The sequence below is a fragment of the Dicentrarchus labrax genome, unplaced genomic scaffold (assembly GCF_905237075.1).
Source record: "Dicentrarchus labrax unplaced genomic scaffold, dlabrax2021, whole genome shotgun sequence".
Classification (NCBI taxonomy): domain Eukaryota; kingdom Metazoa; phylum Chordata; class Actinopteri; family Moronidae; genus Dicentrarchus; species Dicentrarchus labrax.
Window position 1 is genome coordinate 1,315,667 of NW_026136715.1, and position 24,205 is coordinate 1,339,871.

The 24,205-nt window shown below is 38.1% G+C and overlaps 1 protein-coding gene across 1 annotated transcript in view; it reads left to right on the top strand.

Moving 5' to 3' along the window:
* The first annotated feature begins 4,566 nt into the window (after positions 1-4,566).
* The window catches only part of kcnd1 (potassium voltage-gated channel, Shal-related subfamily, member 1), a 69,982-nt gene continuing 50,343 nt past the window's right edge, over positions 4,567-24,205 (top strand). Inside the window, exons 1-2 of the mRNA XM_051426600.1 lie at positions 4,567-4,822; positions 17,317-18,589. Coding sequence (XP_051282560.1) covers positions 18,434-18,589 — 156 coding nt within the window. The 5' untranslated portion in view covers positions 4,567-4,822; positions 17,317-18,433. The remainder of the gene's footprint in view (positions 4,823-17,316; positions 18,590-24,205) is intronic.

A 24,205-nucleotide genomic window follows, 5' to 3' on the forward strand; every position in this document is an offset into this window, starting at 1 on the left:
ATTGTTTCTATATTTGCTTTATTTATTTTATCATGAACCCACTTTTACTTGCTTCAGGTTTGAGGATGGAAAGGAGAAAAATAAAAGTCACGCCAGCATTTGAAACTGTGTCCATCTGTCCCTTCTACCAGATACCTGGACTACAATACGAGTCGGTCTGATACAGTTAACATTTGTTTAATTTAACATTTATTTTACAGTCTGAATTAAAATAAGACATTGTTTACCTTCAGATACACATTTTATAAAATATTAGAGAATCCATAGTATTGTTTCTTTACGGGAAAAACTGGAAGACACATGTCTGATATCAGAGTTACAGTCATTGTTTCTCAGTAAAGACCTCAGACCGCCCTGTTGGAGCTACGTTGTGTTTAATATCTTACGTGTTGTTGCTTGTGCTAGCTGCATTAGCATCCACAGACTTAACTGCTGTCTGAAAGATCGTACAGATGGACAGACTTTTGTCCAATTTTCCTTCTTATAGAATCCAAATGTCTTCCAGACTTTAGAAAACTAAATTCTGACTGTAAAAAACAAATCAGTTAACAAATTGGTAATATTCTGACAGCTGCGACTTCAAAAAATCAAAACACTAAATAACTGACTGACACAAATATAGTTTTTTGCAAAATCTATTTACACTGTAAAAACAATGCAATGAGTCAAAAAGTCAAAGTCAATAAAAGTCAAAGTCAGCTTTATTGTCAAATGAGCTCAGTATCTGTGAGATTACAGTAATTATTGCTGTTTACACTGATAACAACTGTATTTGGACAGTTTACCAATGCTTATACACTGATAAACAACATTTATTCAACTTCCATCATTATACAACATATCTGTCAATTAACAAACAAATCCATGTAAAATTACACAACAAATACTGTTTTACTGGTAATGTCACTAATTTTATAAATGTATTAACAGTATTAAACTTGAGTTTAACAGTTTAATCTATTAAATAAACAGTAAATATCAGAAAAATTATACATTTACAAACATATTTTAATGTGAAAAAAGGGGAATTTTATTTAATTTTATTTAAAGTTACAGATTTTTCACATTATTTTACATTAGACATGTAAATTCACAGGCTGTTTTTGTAATTTTATTAATATTTCTATCTATTTAAAAAAAAGCTGTAAAGCTTATAACTGCCATTAAATTATTGTTAACAGCGCCACCAGTGGCCGGTCAGTGAACTGCAGTCAGCGACCAACAGTGATAAACACAAAAATTACATTTATTTAGTGAAACTAAAGCAACGAAGAGCTCTTTAACGGTCATACTGATGTTTTTCATGTTGCAGCTTATTAACTATAAATTTCTGCTGATCAGTTGTCTGGGTTTTTTTCCTCCCAGGTGTCTGTATTCAGGTTTCAGTGTTACATCATCTTCTCACAGGAAAAACCAGTAGATCTTTTTCAGACAGATACTGTACATGGGTAATCAACACCACCGTGCTCATGACTGTAACACGTGTGCTCTGCTGGTAAATGAAGCCGTTCATCTTCACATCTGAAAACCCTGAGACGAAGCAGTTTGAGGAGTCAGATATGGAAGCCGGTTTCTGCCAATGTGACAAAAAAAGGTTTCTGTAAATCATAATAATGAGAAACCTTCTTAAAATAATGACAGAGTATCTCAAAGTCAATTTTTTGATAAAGTTTTCTCATTATAACGATGTACAGAACCTTTTTTTTGTCACATTGGCAGAAATCGGCTTCCACAGTCAGAAGAAGATAAAACGGACAGAAGTGAACCATTAAAGGAGTCTGAACACAGGACGGAGGAGCAGTGTGGGTTTCATGTATAACGGAAGCTTCACAATAAAATGTTTTCACCAACATTAAACTTTGATGCACCGTCCAGCTGCTGTGTGTGTGTGTGTGTGTGTGTGTGTGTGTGTGTGTATGTGTGTCCGACAGCTGACCACCGTTTCCTCACATTCATTATTAATATTTAACTGTGTGTGCGGTCTGTCTTCATATTCATCTGCAGCTCGCTGTGTGTCTGTGTGTGGGCGTAAACACATGCTGCACATGCACCTCCAGGCAGTCTTTGTGTTGTTGTTCACACTAATGTCGATTATATCTTCATTTTTCTGTTTTCACTGCACAGAATCAAATAGGAAAACGTGTTTAAGACGTTTTAATGGACGAATTAAGAAAACTGTGTATTCATTTTATGTGTATGTTCTGACAAATACGAACCGAATTTTCACTCGCTAAGTCGTACATATGGACTAATCCCTTTTACTGGTTTTCTTAAAGTCCAGGTGAAAGTAAAAATGTAATTTTACTTTAAGTTCACATCCTCAGTTATATTGTTCCTCTATTTAACAATGTATCACAAATTATATATAAAATTAAATTTATTTGAATTTTTATATACAAATCCAAATCATTTTATCTTCCAGTTTCCAGATGGAGCCAACTGTAATGATAAAAGAAAAGTCACCACATTAAGTTTTGTTTTTACTTTTTAAGAACAAAGTATTATGAGAATAAAGTCAGACTTTGAAAAGGAAAACTGAATAAGAGATTAAAGTTATTGACTTTAGTAGTAATATATGTTTTTTTAATGAACAATGTCATAATCTTACAAGAAAAAGTCGATGAAGTCGTGTTTTCCTTTGCTACTCGTGCACAAATGTTCTGACAGGTACAAACTCTGTAAAAGAGTTTTACAACCGAGGTTCAGTGATAACTTTAATCACATTATTCTTATCATCCACTGAAGACTAAAACTCACCGCCACCATCGCTTCACTCCACTGTCCTGTTTCCAGCGCCTGGCGAGCCGTAGCTTAGTTTAAATAGTGTCCACACATGATTTTATACAACGATCAATTATAGTATAAAAAGTTAAAAAGGTTACATCACACTAAAAGAGGAAACTGCCCCTTGCTGTTGTAAATGTGCACCAGCGGGGGGTGTAAGGGCAGATCTGCTGTTTCCACAAACCTGAACAGAGCTGTGTATAAAATGCTAACTGCTAACTAGCTGTTATTGCTGGTCGCCAGCTACTATCAGTGCAAAGATAAAGTGGAGTCGTGTTGGCGGTTGTTGGGAAGACAAACAAAGACACAGATGAGTTTTATTTCTGTCCATTTCGAATGAAGTTCTGATGATCAAATACACAAAAGAAACAAATGTTTTCGGACAAATTAACAGCGCCTCCTACTGGTAACCCAACGTCAGTACAGGAGCCCCCTCGGTTTAAAAACAACAACAATAACAAACAATATTATTATTTACGTTAAAATATGGAAAAATACACAACTGGAATTTGTTGTTAGCACGTTTAGCTTGTTGTTGTTGAGTCTCAGTTTGCTGTTTAAATGTTTAAATACGCAGCTCCAGTGTCGACCTGTGTGTGTGTGTGTGTGTGTGTGTGTGTGTGTGTGTGTGTGTGTGCAGTGTGTGTGCGTGAGAGTGTGTGCAGTGTTTTGTCTCACTAAATGAAGAAGCTGATTGTGTTTCCTTCACGTTTCTGAAGGAACAACCTGATCCTCAAACACGTTTTGGACGAGCAATTTTGAGAATAAATACAAATAAAACTATAATTTAAAAACTTTTCAATTTAATTTTACACAAAAAGTTACTTTTAGTCAAGTCTGCCCAAATACTGGAGTTATTTCCAAAATCAATACTACAATTTATATTATTGTATTAAGAAAAAAGTAAATATGTATGCATATGTAAGTCATTAAAGTTGTGATAGTATATCACAGTAAAGTCAATATGAGAGCAAAGAAACAATTATATGATAAATTATATGTGTTAAGTTCAATTTTGACTATAAAGTTGTAATTTTATGAGGAAAACCAAAAAATTAATTAGAAAAAAATCAAAATTTTACAGGAAACAACCTCAATACGAAAGCAATAAAATATGTATATATATATATATATATATATATATATATATATATATATATTTTATGTAATAGTAATTTTGTAAGAATAAAGTTCAAATTTGACGAAAAAGTCAGTTTGACTTGAACAATGTCATAATTTTACAAAAAAGTCAACATTGTGACAATCGTTTGTGATTTTGTGATAAAATAATTAAATATGAGAAAAGATTAAAATTGAAATAATTTTTCTTGCCTTTTGTGAACTTTACTTTTTAGAAACTCAGCAGCAGTTTGTAAAGTAAATACAGATCTGAGATCAGTTCTTCTCTCAGTCTTTATATTTCATCATCAGATAGTAATCCTTTCTCTCTCTCTCTCTCTCTCTCTCTCTCTCTCTCTCCCAACATGAAACTCCCATCAGTCTGTTCAATGTGGAGCAGTGTGTGTGTGTGTGTGTGTGTGTGTGTGTGTGTGTGTGAGAGTGTGAGTGTGTGTGTGTGTGTGTGTGTGCGGAGAGAAAAGGGAGGGACACAAGGGAGAGAGGAAGAAGAGGGTGAGAAATGACAACGAACAGAGAGAGGGAGAGAGAGAGAGAGAGAAAAGGGAGATGGAGGGGAGGGTCGGACAAGCAAATGGGAGGTGGAGCCAGAGAGCGAGCGAGCCAGAGAGAGAGTGTGTGTGTGAGAGAGAGAGAGAGAGAGAGAGAGAGAGAGAGAGAGTGAGAGAGGAGGGATGACAGGAGATGTAGTTGTTGCCGCGGCAGCAGAGCGGGACAGATCTGAGACAGTAAAACACTCCTCCTCCTCCTCTTCCTCCTCCTTCTTCTTCTTCTTTTTTATTATTACTCCTCCTGCGTCCGTCCTTCCCGTTAACACCTGGACACACAACAACAACAACAAAAAAACCTGCTGCTGCCTTCCTCTTCCTCACCTTCATCATCATCCTCTTCATCAGCTGTGGTAAGTAGGATGAAAACTGCTCCAGATACACTGAGAATACTGCTGAGAATAGACTGAGAGAGGAAGGAAGGGAGTGGAGGAGAGGAGCAGGATGGCACGGCGGGGTGGAGAGAGGGAAGAGTTTGGAGAGGAAGAGGAGGAAGAGGAGAAGAAAATGGATTCAGAGTAGAAAACTTGGTGGAAAGAGGAGAAGAGAAAGAGAGAAGAGTAGAAAGAATACCGAAGATAGAAAAGAAAAGAAGACCAACAGTTTGCATAAAAAAATGGAAGGAAGGAAGAAGTGGAGACAGAAATAGATTATTTCATACCGTGTGTTGTGTGTGTGTGTGTGTGTGTGTGTGTGTGTGTGCATGCGTGTGTTCAGGTTGACGTAATCCGGCCGTATGAATTAGTGATGAAGTTGTGTGTTTGCTATTAACGGTGGTTAGCATTCACCTGCACACACACACACACACTGAGCTCATTAATATTCACACACCTTCTGCCGCCGCCGTCCGACTGCGAGTAAATATCCGTCTGTCCTCTGCTCTGAACTCACCTTTAAGTTGTTTTAAAGCCGAATTTATACTTAAGTTGCGTAAAAAGTGTCTGAAACACATACGGAGGAAAAAATATGTTCCGTTTAATTTTCAATGAAACTTAAAATCTAACGTTGTGGCCGAGACGGGCAGCACCAGGTTGTCAGCATTTGAACGGGAAGAGTTTGATTCACGTCACATGAAATCAGCCAATCTGCTGTTTGAGTCCGATATACGTGGCTCGGGCAGACTGTGTACTTACAGAAACAGCTACAGAAGAATGTTGTTTTATGTTTTACATGTTTGGTGTTCAGAAGTAGTCCTTGATGTGGTCAGCCAAAAGAAAATCTTCAAACAGCTGATTGCTCGATGAGAGGAAAGCTATTTCTGGTTGAACTAAATCTCCCACAATGCAATACCTGCTAGCTGCTGGATGTTAATCAAAGTTGTTGCCAAGAAAATGAATTCCTGACTGTTACCTTTATGGCACATCAGCATTAGGGGTGTAACAAAATATCGAAAAATGACCATATTGTGATATTTTGTTTTGTGATATTGTGTATTGATTGTTATATCTTAACCTCAAACTGTTTGAAAGCGCTGCTATAAACGGAGGGCTACGATATTGGATGTTACAGCAACTGCGATAAATAGAAATGCAGATATTCTGGTTGCATAAAAAAGTCAAACTTTATTTTATTCATAATCTATGCACATTGGAATAATAATGAATAAATACTAATAATGCCAAGAACTGGATCTCTGAATAGGTTTATTAAAGAACACAGTGAAACCCTGCGTCAGGCAATGTTGGTGAGCCACTAAGAAACTACGCAACCTTGTAAACACAGTTAGCTTAACACTGAGAATTGGGGTTAGGGTTGTGCTGAATTAGGGCTCTGGCACTTTGGGTCCAATTCAGGCACTGTGTATGCAGGGTTTTTAGAAATACCAAACCTGATCTTACTAGGGGTTGTATAAAAGAATCAAAGTAGTTATTTTTAGACATTTAGAACTATTTCACAACTTTTATTGCATACCTCTTGGGAAAAAACGCCTCAATGGTGGGTACTCACCAGAAGTGGCGGTATTCAATAAGAAGTAAGAGTACTTGTATGGACAAAGCCACAGGAGTACTCAGCACTCAGTACCGGTGAGTATCCAACCTGCTAATGTTGTTATTCAGTTTGATTCAAATGAGGTTTAACATTCACACAGTTTCTCTCAACAGTCCCTCAATATTACAACATTAGACCAAAATCCCACAGCATGAGGCATTAGCTACTTAGCAACATGCTAAAGCAAAGTTCAGCAGGATAAATAACAAAAGTTACACTAAAACAACATAAAGTGTGGAAAAACGTATAGCTTCTAAATTTGAATTTGGTTGTACGGACAGTCGGTAACGTTATTGATCCATCATTGAACAGTTAAACAATAATGTTGAACCTGGTGTACCACAGGGTCAATGTTTGGTCCCCTGTTGTTATTATTTACATCAAAGATCCATTTAATGTTCATAAACTCACATCTGATATTTTATTTGCAGACAAATTTTTATAATCACATAAACCTTAAAGTATTCGTCAGTCTGCTGTTATTCTGGTTTATCGTCCACAAATTCCATGTTTACACTCAAACAACAACGTTAGTTCGTCTCTCAACACTGTCTGACTTCATAAGCACATTCATAACACATTATAATTTATAAGACTTTATACCTGTGTCACAGCTGTTATAGTACCATACAATATCTAATAACCGTATACAGTTAGTTATATAAGCCTTCACTTTACGTAAAGCTCAGAAAATCATGCTATAGCGTATTTAATAATGTTTCTTAGATATAATTCCATGTAATGATATGTTAGAGCACTTCTATGTCTTTATATGTTTTAATGCTAAACTTCCACCTATAATAATAAAACTAAGCAACTCTAACTAACACTAATGTAACTTAAGTGCATGAAGACAATGTAATTTACGTGATACACCTGATGTAACTTGAGTAGAGGAATAAAATGTACCTGATGTAATGTAACTTAACTACATGAATCAAATTTAACTTACATGACATACCTGATGTAACTTGCGTACGATGGTTAAAATAAATAGTTGACTTTTGGTTTCACACAGGGCACCTACAGAGGTCTTCTGGGTTAAAGTGTTTGTTCGATCCATCCATCCACCTCCATATGAGGACGTTCTCACTCTTTAAACTACGTCACATGACTTTGATGGTAGTGAAAAGACACCAAAGAGAAACCTACAGCGTCATATTTTGAGGTGAAGGGCCACTGACCAATCTGCTTTATTTGACGTGTTGGGAGTGAGAACGTGTTATTGCAGAATCAGAAGTTAGATTTTATTGAAATCTTCAGGATCATAACTTTAAATGTCTTGGCATTTTTATGAAATGTGACAAATGTGTAAAAACTGTCGTCTTGGAGACGGCGTATAAATAAATCCCCTGTAAACTGACACACCTTTGTGCTTCGGTTATTTCTTTATTCTCCTGTTTCGTTGTGATGTGTTGTATTCTGTTTCCTGTTTGAATTCCTTATGTTTCTACTAGACTGTGTGTGTGTCTGTGTGTGTCTCTGTCTGCTGCAGTGAAGTGCTGCTCACTGATGGTCGTCTAATGGTTTCACACAAACACTCAGACTGACCGGCCATGTGCTGCTCTTCATCACTTGTTGTGTGTGTGTGTGTGTGTGTGTGTGTGTGTGTCGACAGCAGTTTCTACTTTTCCTCCTGTTACTTACTCCGGCTTGACTGACAGCGTTTCTCCTGCGTGTCTTTTCAGTTTAAAGGAGTCCGACAGATTTTTTTTGTTCTCCGTCTCCACAGTCTCATGTTTCATCTCAGTGTGTCCACTACAGCGTCAGTGTTGAAATTGAACATGAATATATCAGCAAACAGCTATTCTCTATATACAGACACAGAGTCACATGGTGTCTCTCTCCCTCTGCCTGTGTTGTATCGCAGCCTCTCTGTGGTTTGTTTCCATAGCCGGTCTGCTCCGACTGAAACTGCTGTTTTTATCATCTACGTCGGTGAATTAAGGATTTATTTCCACCAAACCAGAGCTGGTGATTGTTGGAAACAAATGTGTTCGCTGATGTGTCCGTCTATCACAACATGCAGCCCGAACTGCAAACATTTTCTATACTATATGAATTTATACGAGTTTTATTCTGTTTCTGTCCACTTTGAATGAAGTTACGATGATCTGAAGGTAAAATTAGTGTTTTTGTCTCTGGAGGCTGGTGGAGAGTGATAGTGATATTACGGCTGTTTCTGTTTTCTGTAGGGATCCTTTCCATAATGCTGTCAGACACTGACAATAACAACCTGAGTCTGTCAGTGGCAGAAACAACAGTGGACGCACTCTGAGGGGTCTACTCGTCCCCAAGGATTAGCATTAGCTTACGTTGTACCCAGTGCAGGTCTTTTCACAAATACCTTCACATCTAAATCTAAATTTCAAATATTTATTTTGACCAAACTAGAGTTGGTGAATGTTGGAAAGACTGATCTGATGGGTTAATTTGCTTGTTTTGTCAATGGAGTCTGGTAGCACTCTGAGTGAATTTCATATAGTTGTAGCTGACATGGAGCTAATTTCAATGGCTTTATATACGACTGCGTAGCTTAATTTATCTGTTGATCATAATAATCTAAAATGGAACAACTCAAGTACAGTACTTGAGTAAATGTACTTACTTTCTTTCTTTTTTTAAAAACTTGTTTATTGAGCTTTTTTCACAACAGAACAAAGACATACAGAAACCCTCAGAACAGAATTCCCAACCAAAAAAATAAATAATAATAAAAATGAGTAAATCTAAGACATTGCATGTTAAATTTGTTGTAGAAGAGGATATATATACACATGATGACAGAGAGAGAATCTTACAAAAACCCCCACAAAAAAACCATTAGAAAAGTACAGTACATACAGAGTAAAATCCAAGCGGGTTGTCACCTAAATAAAGTGAAGCCAGTGGTTGTCCTAATTAGATTGTTTCATGCAGCTTTGATTTCTCTGCCATGTATCTCAAAAAAGGTTGCCAAATCTCATAAAATTTGCCAGATGAACCTCTAAGTGTATGTTTTATTTTTTCCAATTTCATATAAAATAAAAGTACTCCTGATCTATAGTGTGTGGGATGGAGGGATGGCATCTTTCCATTTCAGAAGGATCGGGCGACAGGCAAGCAACATACAGAAAGCCAGAAAGTCACACTGAGACTGTTCAAACTGTAGACAACAGAAGGTACTCCAAAAAGGGCTATGACGGGACAGGGGGCTGTAGACACCTCTAGGACCTCCGAGAGTGTTTTAAACATCGACGTTCAGTAAGTCGTCAGCTTGGAGCAGCTCCAAAATGTGTGTAAATATGTAGGATGGGGTCATTTTACAACGATTGCACGCTGGATCTATGTCTGGGAATCTCTCTGATAACTTCTCTTTGGTCCAGTGAGCCCAATGCAGTATTTTACACTGTAGTACCCAGTGCCTTGCACAGACAGAGGATGTGTGGACTCTTTAATATTGCATCCCAAGTTTCATCATGTATGATCTCACCTATATCCTGCTCCCAGTACTTAGTTACTTTCCACCACTGATGGCAGGATGAGAGAAAGGTTGGAGATAAAATAGAAGACTTTCATAAAAGATTCATAATCAATAATATATGCTTAGATATATTGATTGAAGCCAAACTGTCGACAAAAAGAAACTTTTAAAGTTGCCACAAACTGACTGTGGAGCGCTGCAGATATCCTGGGTCTGTTTACCTTGTTATTGATCGGTGATCAGAGAGCCCTGCTTCCTCGTTATCGATCAGCTATCGCAAACATGTTTTCTGTTCCATTGATCAGTGATTGGAGACACGTTGTTGTCCTGTTATTGATCACATACAGTACAGAGCAGAGGCTGCAGGACTCTAATTTGATATTTACAGAAACATCTGTCACATGAGCAGAGAATCCGGTTATATCCAGTTTATTCAACAACACCGTCAATATGGATGAATACCTGTAATTCATCTGTTGTTAAACGTTAAACTGAGTTTGTGTGGCTGTAAAATATGGTGCACAGTTTTTAATGTGGATAAAACACAGAAACAGGATCTGTTTGGGTTTGAATTAGAGAACAATATAATATTCATAAATCTAATGAAGAGAAAACTAATTCAACTCAAATCATCAACCTTTAGTCTTCTATGAATTATGCAAACAAAGTTTTAGTTTTATAAAAGAAAGATTAACATGAGAATAAAGTAAATATGAGAATGATATAGATTTATGGAAAAAAGTTGTAATTTTATTAAAGTCAATAATATTAAAATTAAATCATCATTTTTTTCAAAAAGTCTGTTTGAGCAGAAAGACAAACTTTATGGTAAAAACTGCTGTAACTATCAAACGATTATCGACTGACAGAAATTTGATAATAAATTATTTGTTTAAGTAATGTTTCAAGAAAAAATACCAAATAAGTTTCTCCAATGTGAGGATTTTATATAATTAACCAAAAGTATATTAAACAGTTGAAATAATTACCTTTGAAATGAAATCTGATACATCAAATAAAAAAGTTGGTCTTAGCAATACTGCTCTATACTGCTACATTAGCTTAGCACAAACACTGGAAGCAGAGGGAAACTGTTAGCTTAGCTCCGTTAAAAGACAATATACACCTGCCAAAAAGATACCATCTCCATTAATAACACTGTAACCAACTACAACTGCCACACAGATATTAGAGGAACTGATAACGGCAGAAACATTTAATATGAATATTCTTCATTTTGCTCTGTAACATCTTGTAAATAATGTAAAATATTTCTGTGTAATTCATTATTTCTCAGTTGGATGTCGTGTTGTTGACCAGCTGTAATCTAGATACACAGACACATGATATCCCTCCTATCACAGGACTCATATCTGTTTGCTTATTCACTCCATTATCACACACAGACCAACGCACAGTTGAATGACCAAACAATTAGAGCGGTGGACGAGAACTGAAGCTTTTAAGCTGAACAGATGAAACACTGACTGATGGTGAAATGAATAAGACATGAACACCACTGATGGAGTAAAAGTCCTAAAACCACACTGTGAAAATACTCCACTACAAGTAACAGTCATTCAAAACCACTATTTTTTCATAGTTATTCAATATTCATTAATTAACGGCCTGGCGTGAACGTATTTATAGTAATAAAACTATTGCCATAACACTTATTAGTAAATTGATAATTCTGCTATTCGTTCCTTAAATTAAATTATATATGTAAATATAACTATAACCTTAATTCAAAATAAAAATAAGGGAAATTGTGTTGCCTTAAATTAAAAAAATAAGTAGATTTACTCAATATAAGTCAGTGATTCAGCTGCATCACAACTTTAAAGGAATACTATGCAGTTTTCCGGTTTTGTGAAACAGCTCCCCCTAGAGTCGCTGCGGAGTACTTGTATTTAACGTTAACTGTCGTAAATACCACTCACCAGAGCCGTCTCTATATACGGCTCTGCGTCTCTGCACTCACGGCCTGATCCCCTCCCCCCTGTATACCGGTACATGTTCAGTAGGATGGAAGCGTCGGACATCAAACAGGCAAAGATAGACTTCGAAGATGTCTACTGACCAGGTAATGTCTTCCATTGAGGCTGCTTCTTATGTCGCTGATGGACGTCACGTCACGCTGTAAAGCAATTCATGATTCTCGCGAGATAAGGCAGGGCCCCATCTTCAGACTTGCATTGCTGGTTCTGCCAGCGGCGTCCCTCCCCAGCGTTGCTATCGGTATGATTCGCTATACTACGAGTTCGTTTACCATCGAAATGACTTCGAAGCTGTTATATTAAGGTACAAATCTTGCATAATGTGCCTTTAATTAACCCATACTTTTGATTAATCAATTCAGTAAATACATTAAAATATATAAAATTGTTGTTGTTGTTTCAAATTAATCAAAGTATTAGTTTAGCGGCGCACACACATAATGGTCACATAAAGCAGGGTGCACTGCGTCATGTGTATTTAACTATACCACCTGACGCAGTGCACCCTGCATTATGTGACCACCTACTTATGTACCTTAGGCCTTTCAAGCACTGGATTTGACCATGCACTTTAGGACACTTACCCAATGCTCGTTATTTAGCTATTTATTCTACTTTATTTTATTAGTTCTTTTAAATGTGACCTCCTGTTATTGTTGTTATTATTATTATTATTATCAGTTTGTGGATACTGCTGGAAACTGTGAATTTCCCCTTGGGGATGAATAAAGTATCTACCTAATCTAATCTAATCACGTCACCTGATATCAACAGCGTAAGTTTGAAGGGCTGAATTATTTCATAGGAAGCTTCATAGAAAGAACAATCACATCACATCAATATTGAAACTGTTTACAGGAGTTTCCTGGTTGCAGAAGATGAACAAACTGTTAAAACCTAAATAAATCTTTGTGTTGGGCGACTTTGACTTTCTGAAACTCGTCCTATCTGTGGGAATCCCTGCTGACATCATGAGTTTCTGAGCGCACATTAGATATTTACAGCATCCTTGTGATGCTTTTGATCCACAGCCACAGCTCTGGGATCAGCGTTTCCCCATCACACCGCCGTATTTGCTGCCGCTGCGGCTTCCTCCTTGGAAGCTTCCAGTAATGGGATGGCTGCTGGGTTTTTATGGTTATTACTGTGAGAGAGCTGAACCTGAGTCAGTGGATCTACTGTCTGACTGCTGAGTGAAAGACTGTCCTCCACCTCGCTAGGAACCACGAAGAGCGGCTCCAGATGGAGTCGCAGCAGCAGTTCAGACGGGTTTTCACGACTTCACGTAGACTGACCTCCGGATTCGTGTTCGTTAACGTTGTCGTGTTTTATTCAGTCGCGTCACCTCAGTTCTAGTTAACTAGCTTATGGAATAAGGACATAACGAAGCTAAACATTGATTCTGTGAACAGCAGATCCTGTTAACTACCCTGTTATTTAACTTGTCCTATCGTCTGAGTCCAGATCAGACCTGATTTATTTTTGGTATAGATCTTCCTCTTTGTCATTTAGAAAATTAAAAAGAGTGAAGAGGTAAAAATGAAAGTTTGGTTTGAAAGTTAATCTTAAGTTTATTTTCAAATAAAATTAATTTCTTGCGGTGGTTTTGGACAATTTTTGCCTATTTTAGATTTCAGAATTTAAAGTAGACATTTGTTGTGTTCTGCTTTCTGAATGATGAATGGTGACGTACTGCTAGTTGAGCTGCTCTCATTGGCTGCGCAGAGAAAGAATGGGGGGTCGCCGGCTCACACAGGATCTGGTATTCCAGATAAACAGTAAATATGTTTGTGAATAGATTTGAGGAGAGGAACAGTCAACAAATATCTCAGTTTTTCTTTTTTAATACATTTGCAAAGATTTCTACATTTATGTTTTTTTCTGTCAAGTGTACATTAATGAGAAATGAAATGAACTTTTTTGATTTTAGCAAATGGCTGCAATGAAACAAAGAGTGAAAAATTTAAAGGGGTCTGAATACTTTCCGTACCCACTGTATATACGCCTACTGGTGTGTGTGTGTGTGTGTGTGTGTGTGTGTGTGTGTGTGTTGAAATGATGGAAAACACTGCAGTACCAAAACTGGTCATATGGAGACTGTGTGTTTGTGTTTGTTTATTTGTGTGTAGTCATACAGGTGTGTTGTTGTTTATGTGTGTGTGTGTGTGTGTGTGTGTGTGTGTGTGTGTGTGTGTGTCGTGGTGGATTGTACTTAATGGTAACTGAGGCAGTGCAGATGAACACAGAGAAACCAGTCAGGCTGAAAGTTCATTCATAATTCATCAGCACACACACACACACACACACACACACACACAACACACAGGCATATTGTGTTTGTGCAGGGTTTGTATGTGGCTGTCTCTGCTTTACAGTCTAATCTAACAGATATTTCTTTAAATTATAGACGTAAACCATTGAACTATAATATTTAAACTATACCTGATTAATTATTTCAACCTCAAATAGCAACATTATTTCTATTTACTTATTTATTATAAAAACTAAATTAATGAAATCAATAATTCCTCGTTGGTCTGGTCATTAATATTTGTAATAATGCAACAGGTTAGAGGTTCCTCGTGAACCGAATCCACATTGAATAATTTATCAATATATTAGTTTTTATCCATCAGTGTAAATTATACTGCTTGTCGTCATAGTTTTTGTTTTCTAATGTTTTTTTAAATTTAGTTTTTAGTCCCTTGTGGAAAAAAGTTGAAAAGTCAATTCATATTTTTATGTCAACCATGTGTGTGTTTTGCATGTGATGCATTCAGGGACGCATGTGGTTTTCAGATGTTTCATGTGATGCATTCAGGGGTACAGGTGTTTTTGGACGTTTCACTTGTGAAATTAAAACACTAGAAAACAGCTTTTTTGTAACGCAATATTTGTAGTGAGTAGTAGCAGTAGTACCAGAAATACTGACTCCATCATTTTAAACACATTTTTCAGCCGGACATATTTAGTATCTTTGAAAACTTCAGTATCTCCACCAGAGTTTGAAATAAAGATCCAGTAATGTCACTGCAGAGTCGAAGAGGTTAAGCTTCCTTAATCAGATGGACTGGCTTTGATTCAAAGCAAACCTGAGGAAGGAAAAGTTTTATTGCTCCCACTGTGGACTTTATGCAATAAACCTGCGACAATAACTTTTCATCTGACGAAGAGCAGTTCCAGAGGAAACTTTATTGTGGCTGCTTTATTGAATGAGGAACGCAGAGGGAGAAATAAAGAGAGACGGTCGGCTGTGTTTTTCCTCAGCAGACCGAGGACGCTATGTTGGTCGCGTCATAAAAAACATCTTTAATAACCTGCAGCTTTATATCTTCATCTTAAACACATGAACTCGATTCCAGCTCCGTGCGTCCATCAGGGGACGTTAGAAACAGGAAGCAAACGATTCATAAAGCACAGACCTGAGGTACGCTCGGCCTGTTTCTGAGGTTTTTTATTTATGTTTTTATATATTCATACATTTGATACATTGAAATATTTTATTTTGAAAGTTAAAGTATAACTCTGGTTATTTTTCTTAATGTTGAGACTCAAACCAACAGTGAATGTATCCACTAACAAGTATTGTGTGTATCAGTGCCTGATATATCGTCTTCTTCTTGATAAAAACTACAGTGAGCAGCTGTTTTAGGAAATTACTGAACATTTTGTAAACATGAAACTATATTTTATATATATATAAAACTATGTGTTTTTAAAGTTGTCAGTAGGAACCGATGAGTTTTGAGCTGAGAACCACAAACAGGAAGTCAGACAATGTTGAGAGATGGACTAAGATGTTGTTGTTTGAGTGTAAACATGGTATTTGTAGTCAATAAAATAGAATAACAGGATGGATACTTTAAGGTTTCTGTGATTATAAAAATACTACAGAGTCGTCTGCAAATAAAATATCAGATGTGAGTGTATGAACATTCAGTGGATCATTGATGTAAATCAGGAACAACAGGGAACCAAACATTGACCCCTGAGGTACACCAGGTTCAACACATTGTTGGTTTGGGAGTAAATATGGAATTTGTTGATAATAAAATAGAAGAACAACATTAAGTGAAACTCTTATCTTGCACTTATACTGTAATTTTGCTAAATTATTTTTGCACAAACTGTACAGCTCTTCATTCATATTGTCTCTTTTTATATTTGTTTATATTGTCTCTCTTTTTTGTCTCTATTTAGTTTATTTATATTTTTATGTAAAAACCTTCTTTGCAATGAAATTGATCATTCATGTAATTCAGGAACAACAGGGGACCAAACATTGACCCCTGAGGTACACCAGATTCATTGTTGTTGGTTTGGACTTGAACATGAGATTTGATGATTACAAAGAAATTACAAAGATCCTTTAAGACAAGTGTTGGGCTAGTTACTAAAAATTTTTTAATTTATTACTCTTTCCTAGCAGTAATTAGAAACACTACTTGTCATTTTACTTTTCTGCTACTGACAATAATTAAAATCCAGTTTTGTTTGTTAAAATTAAAATAGTGTGAATATTTTCAGCTGCTGAATGGTTCATCTTCCAAACACATTTACTCAACGATTACAAAAAATAATAAAAGGATGTGATTGAATTGTTGGATTTCAAATCAGTAGGAAGAGACAACAAAAGTAATGTAACTAATAATCTTCATTGTGGGTAACTGTAACATTATTACTGTAATATTATTACCAGTAATGCCTGACAGATGTTTAAGACTCAGGTTTATATTTAGAGTAACTGGCTTTGGTAACAGGATGTTAGTGAGGGTCCTCACAAGTATAGTAGTATAAATGTGTTTCTGATATTGTTTCACTCTGTTCTCCTCCTCTTCTTCATCACCTTTCTCATTTTCCTTCTTTCTCTCCTTTAATCCGCCCTCCCTTATCTCTTTTCATTCTCACTGCTACCATCTCCCCTCCCTCCCTCATCCTGCCTTATTTCTATCTCATATTTTTTATAATATCCTTTCTCCTCCTCCTCCCATCCCGTAATTTTATTCTCTCCTTACTTTTGACAACTCAATTTCTCCTTTCTACTATTACTTCCTTCTTCCTCATTTTTTCTCTTGTCCCATCCATCCTCTTCCTCCCTCCTTCCCTACAACTGTTTCTCCTCCCTTCTGCCTTCCTCCCATCTCTTCCCACTCCTCCCTCTTTACAGTTTTTCTCTCGTCTCCATATCCCATCTTTCCATCACCATTCCTCCTTTCTCCTCATTTCCTTCATCTCCTTTTGTTCCTTCTTTCCGCCCTTGTGTCCTCCCCTAATTCCTTTCATTGAACCCTTTCAATTCCTTTCTCCCATACCTCCTCTCTCCTTCTTCTTACTCCTCTCCTCCTGGTTTGTCTCTCACTCTCTGTCTCTTTTCTGTTTGTGTGTTTTCTGACAGGACGGCCATACATGGACATGGAGTAAGGACGGCCGGACGCCTCCTCCTCGCTCTCCAACGTAAAAGCCACTGTCTCTCCACCACCAACTAATGCCCCCAACCCAGAGAGAGAGAGAGAGAGAGACACAGTAAAACACAGAGACAGATAAAGGAAAATTAGAGAGGGCAAAACAGCAAGCAAAAGCAAAACGAGAAATAGAAAGAGAGGAAGAGAGGGAGGCTGCACATCCATAATCTCCACAGCAGAGAAACACTTAGAGGGAGGGGAGGCAACACGGGCGATTCTGTCTATCTTGCAACTTCAGGAACCATCATCACAATTTAATAAGAATTTGAAAGGCTGCGGCGCTGCAACAAATCAGTCTACAGAGGGAGAGAGGGCGGTCGAGAGAGGTAGACACAGAGAGAAAGAGAGAGAGAGAGGAAAGCTGCAGCGAGGTGGAGGCCAGACACCAGCGCTTTAACACTTTCCTACCTGGATTTATATCTTTTTGTCCCAGCAGCAATAAATAATCCTGTGACTGCAATATCAGAGAATAACTTTATTATTATTTTACACATATTTTAAGACTGCTGAGAGTACAAGAAATTATGTTTTTCTACCAGGAGAGTTCTACAGAGGAACATCTTGTTATTTAGAGGACTTACACAAGTTCTTCAGGAAAAACAACAAAAAAGGGATTATTCCACCTGTAATTCCTGAGAGTTTTTCTGGGTTTTTATGAAAAAAAAGTCACTTTCCCCTGAGGGTGGTTCTACAAGCCAGGAAGAGCTCCGCTTTTATTTTGGAGGGCAACAGGAAGCCGGCATCTACCAGAAGGACGTCAGAAACTAAAATAAAAGACGGGCCACACACCTGTCAGATGAAGCGGCTTTCCCGCTCCTTTAAGGCATTTTTTTCATGGCTTGACACCTAACTGCCATCTGACCCCTCCCCCAGACCCCCCCTTCCTCCCCCCTCAACATGGCCGACCACTTCCTCTCTCACTGCCAGCCAGGGCAGGAAGAGAAGTGAACAAGGATTTAGTTAAGGCAATTACCTCGGATCCATTAGCTCCACCCTCCTCCTCTTCCAACAGAACTCGACTTTCTGCGGGTTGGGACGCACTGATGCAAGATGGCGGCCGGTGTGGCGACGTGGCTGCCGTTTGCGCGGGCCGCGGCGGTGGGATGGCTGCCGCTGGCCAAGAAGACGATGCCCAAACCTCCTGTGGACAACTCGTCCAAATCAGATGAGATCCTGTACGTCAACGTCAGCGGGGTCAGGTTTCAGGTGAGTCTACTGAGCATGCCCCAAAATCAGAGGTGAGTAGTAACGAGTTACATTTACTCCGTTACATTTACTTGAGCAAGTTTTTGAAAAAAATATACTTCTAGGAGTAGTTTTAAATCACTATACTTTTTACTTTTACTTGAGTAGATTTGTGAAGAAGAAACTGTACTCTTACTGCGCTACATTAGGCTACAATGAGCTCGTTACTTTGGTATTCTACGTGTCATTGTTTTTATCCCCCCCCTGCGCACGCCTCATTTTAATGTTTTATTTTGACATAGAGAGAGACTTCTGCTCTACCATGTGACTATGTTTCACCAATCAAACGTAGTTGTGCAGTCTCGTCACGTGACCATACTCAATCTCAGCGGCGGGACGGGTTAGCTTTACAGTCGTAGCAAACAAAAAGGTCAGAATCAACCGACGGCAATGCAGACACAGACGAGGAGGAACACCCCTGGCCTCATATTGAAAGCATGTTTACCTTAGTAAAAGTACGAAACAGCAGCTACATTATGCGCTGTCTACACACACACACACACACACACACACACACACACACACACACACAGCTGCCTGCAGAGCCTGGTAAAAAAAAAGTATAAAGGTTTGGAAATTTGTGTTGCTTGTGCTTATTTATTATTATTTTATTGATTTTATTTTTTAAGTGCTTGAATTTACCTGGATTATTTTAATTTAAGCTATTTTCTAATTAATTAATTAATTTTAATTAATTTTATTGATTGGATGAATTATAATTTGCCTAAAGATGATTATTTTGTATTTTTGTCTGTCTGATTGAATACTTTTTACTCTTACTCAAGTAATTATTTGGATGACTACTTTTTACTTTTACTTGAGTCATATTAATCTGAAGTAACAGTACTTTTACTTGAGTACAATTTTTGGCTACTCTACCCACCTCTGCCCAAAATACAGAATGGCAGCAAAGTGGAGGAAGTAATCCGCCAGGAACCTAGTGGGCGAACCATGTAACTACAGCGATGGTGTCCATCATGTGAGCCAACAAAACGTTAGCTGCGGCAGCTACATTAGCAGTTTGTGGAGTTGAGGGAAAAGCAGACAATAGTCTTTCTATAAAATATGATCCAGTTTCACCCAAATCTCTGATAAAGTTGTGTTTGTACAGTAATCAGTGAGCTCCGCTAGCTAGCCATGCTGTTAGCTAGCTAACTAATGAATCTTCGCTCTGTGTCGCTAAAAGTTGAAGATTGATTAATTGACGAGTGAAAGTCACGATATTATTGGTTGAAATGAGTTAGTTCATACTGACGTAAGCACGCGTCACATTTTGTTTTACAGGAAGACAATGATTGGATTTTATATAAAAATACAAAGAGATTGAGTTTTTGTACTTTGTTAAAAAGTGGAACTATATAACTGAAGATGTGATCTTAAAGGGTTGAAATTACATTTTTCATTCCACCTGGACTTTAAATGTTCATTGTTAAAACATGCTGGACCCTGTATGCTGCAGAATATTTACAGCTGAAATGCTCTTACACAAGGTTAAAGGCACTTTCCTTTATATTGAGAACAAGGACATTAATTTAATTCTTTTACATTTACATGAGCCACCCGCCGTCTGCCTTTGATGTCAGGAACCTCTTTCATGTTGTATTTCTAGAAGTGCCTATACGTACTGTACTGCTTCTATTAATTATAATTTCATTCTGCATTAATGATAAATTGAATAAACACAAATTCTTTCTTTTATTTTAATTGGATTAACTAGGCTGGGTACATTTCTGTTCAACCAAAGTTGTTAATGTAAAAGCAAATTCCTCACAACACGAGTTTCGTCATCAGGTTCTTTATCTTTCTCAGTTGTTATTTTACAGAACAAGTAGTCCTACATTAAAGCTTTACAAAGGGATGATGAGTTTATGTAATACACCCTATTTGTCCATGAGCACACATATAATTGACCATTCCTAAGCCCCGCCCCTTTTGGAACATTTTCCTGGTTAATCTGCATCAATCGTTTGGTAGCTAGTTAGCTTAATATAACTATCTAACGATAAATGTAGATTAGCTAGCTATTGTTTTGCTCTCTGGCAAAAACGCAAACTAAACGGCCGACTAACTATGTAGTTAACTGTAATACCAAACGTGAGGCTTTAAAACAGTACCCCACAAGCTAATGGGTGAAGTCACGATAGCTTCACACTAATTATAGCGTTTTGTTACCATAAACAATCAGATATAATTATATAATAATAATCTAACAATTAGTGTAGATTAGCTAACATTTTGCTAACATTAGCTAACTTAAGATAAGACTATATTTGACTCCTCAAAATGTGGTTGTCTTTTGTGACGGTCCCTGTCTAGTGTTGATGTGCTGATGTGGTTGACCAGTTATTGTTTGTCCTATGTGTCCTTGAAGGTACCATCAGCAGAGTACGGATTTGGAGCACCTGGTTCAGGCGCTCTTAAAAGGATAAAAACCCTGTCTCAACTTTGCTCTGCTCTCTCTCTCGCATTCGGCTGCATCCCGCCAGCAGCAGCAGCACATTCTCTTTGTTTGATTTCTGATTTGTTTTCACTTTACAACATTACACCTCATATTGCTCACACATCCACATTTACATTACTGATGTTACTGACTGACACACTTCACATTTGTACTTATAAACTCAGTTGTTTAAGTTTATATAATAAATTCACTCATTTCTAGCCATCTATTGTGTGTTTTGCTGTATTTGTCACAGCCTAGGAGCCGGGTTATGACAAATTGGGGGTTCGTACGGCCGTGTTTGTTCCCGTTTTTTTTTGCGTGATTATTTGTAGATGTATTTGTAAATTTGATATTTGGTTACAGTATATCACCAGGCGGTAGGGTGTTTGTTTAGAGCTTGTTGTAGGCCACTTTCTGGGGGACTTTTCTAATCCTAGAGTCTAGCTATAGTGTAATTAAAAAGACCCAGACACTTTTTTCTTGCTATTTGAACACGTAGCTAAGGCTAGGAATTGGCTTGATGCGGACTGTGCCCTTATGCTTCAGAGTGTATTGTCAGGAAAGGCGCAGGAGGCATATTCATCTTTGACTGTGGAGGATAGCTCTAGCTATGACAAAATAAAAGCAGCCGTACTTAAGGCTTATGAACTTCTGCCGGAAGCATATCGTCAGCATTTTAGGTCCTGGGAGAAGAAAAATGGTCAAACATACGCAGAGTTTGCCAGAGACATGTCAACTTATTTTAAGCGGAGGTTAACTGCGTTCGAAGTCACTACTTTTGATGAGTTGTGTGATTTGATGATTTTGGAGTAATTTAAAAATAGTCTTCCAGAACGTATTGCAACATACATAACAGAACTGAAAATGACTACAGCTGCTGAGGCTGCTGTGTCAGCTGATGAGTACGTATTGCTCCATAAGGGCAGTTTCAGAGACCGCTCTATGGCTCGTGAGATTGGTGCGTGAGGACATTGTTTTGATGCTGTTCCGTTTGACATGACGCGTTCAAAGATTTCAAACCCGACCTTAAAGCAAGTGCTAATTTTGACAATGGGAATATCTGTAACTATTGTCACGAGAAAGGACATTGGAAAGCAGATTGTGCTGTGTTAAAGGCTAAAACCAGGGGAGTGAAAGCTAATGTGAGACCTGTTGCATTTGCTGCGCCTGTTAAAGATTCGTGGTGGATCTGTGTCGCTGGTGGGAAGTGATGTGGAAGTCCCAATATAAATCCTGAGGGATACTGGGGCCTACAATTCCTACATTGTTGACTCTGTATTGTCTTTTTCAAGGGACACTTTTACCGGTGACTCGGTTCTTAGCTAGGGAATGGGATTAAGCGTTTTCCCAGTACTTTTACACAAGATGGTTCTGAACTATCAACTGGTTCAGGGTGAGGTAGCTGTGGGTGTGCGACCAGCGTTGCCTATTGAAGGCATACACCTTATTTTAGGGAAAGTCACACTTTGTCCATTGGATTTGGTGTCTGAGAAGAATCCTAGTGCGTTGTAGGAGGTCTCTGCGTCCTGTGTAGTTACACGTGCTATGCGTAAAGCAGAGACTGAGGTGCCACCTGACAGTAACAGTACTGATGTCGTTTTGGAGGTTCCATCGTTGTCAGAGCTTCCCTTGTCACTGTCTCACGGTGAGATGGTGTACAACAATGTAACAACGTCTCTTTGAAGGAAATATTTGAGCGTATTTTGCCTGCCTCGGAGATAAGTAATGTAGCGATTGGTTACTTTTTGCCTAATAGTTTGCTGTTCAGAAAATGTTTTCCAGATAGTGGTCCCAACAAAGTTTCGTTCCCTTATCTTGAAAGTGGCACATGACGAGTGTGGATATTTTGATGTCCGGAAAACATACCTCAACATCTTGAAACATTTCTTTTGGCCTCGGATCAAAAGGGACATGTCAGCATACATTAAAGCCTCTCATGTATGCCAGCTCACAGGAAAGCCAAATCAAAAAGTCAAGCCTGCACCACTGCAGCCTATCCTGACTGTGAGTGAACCGTTTACTCATCTCACTGTGGTCTGCGTGGGTCCGTTGCCATGTGCCAAGTCTGGTTGTAAATATCTGCTTACTGTGATGTGTCAGAGCACTAGGTATCCGGCTGCGTACCCGTTGAGGTCAATTACGACCAAAGCCGCCGTGAAGGCATTGTCTCAGTTCATTTCTATATTTGGCAATCCCAAAGTGATCCAGAGCGACCAGGGGTTGAATTTTTCATCCCATATGTTTGGACAAGTGTTGAAACTGTTGCGAATAAAACAAAACCAATCATCGGCCTATCATGCGCAGAGTCAGGGTGCTTTGCAAAGATTCCATCAGACTCTTAAGTCTCTCTTGCGTGCCTATTGTACTGAGCTAGATAGAGACTGGGAAGAGGGGCTTCAAGAGAGGCAGTCCAAGGGAGTACAGGCTTTAGCCCGAATGAGCTGGTCTTTGGACATACAGTACGGGGTCCCTTGGCAGTATAATTGTGTAGATACAGACCGGTCCCTGTCTAGTGTTGATGTGCTGATGTGGTTGACCAGTTATTGTTTGTCCTATGTGTCCTTGAAGGTACCATCAGCAGAGTACGGATTTGGAGCACCTGGTTCAGGCGCTCTTAAAGGGATAAAAACCCTGTCTCAACTTTGCTCTGCTCTCTCTCTCTCGCATTCGGCTGCATCCCGCCAGCAGCAGCAGCACATTCTCTTTGTTTGATTTCTGATTTGTTTTCACTTTACAACATTAAACCTCATATTGCTCACACATCCACATTTCCATTACTGATGTTACTGACTGACACACTTCACATTTGTACTTATAACCTCAGTTATTTAAGTTTATATAATAAATTCACTCATTTCTAGCCATCTATTGTGTGTTTTGCTGTATTTGTCACAGCCTAGGAGCCGGGTTATGACACTTTTCATCAAAGATTAGCCTAGCATATAACATCTCTATATAGTACAGGAAAGGAGGAAGTTGACTGAGGCTTGCTCAACTATTATTGGAGCACAGAGCAAACGGGGGCGGGGCTTAGGAATGATCAGTTAGGCACATGTGTTGATAAATCCTGACTTTCTTGTATATACAGGAGGTCATGCACAGGTATAGGACTTGTTTTATGTCGGCTTTAAGTT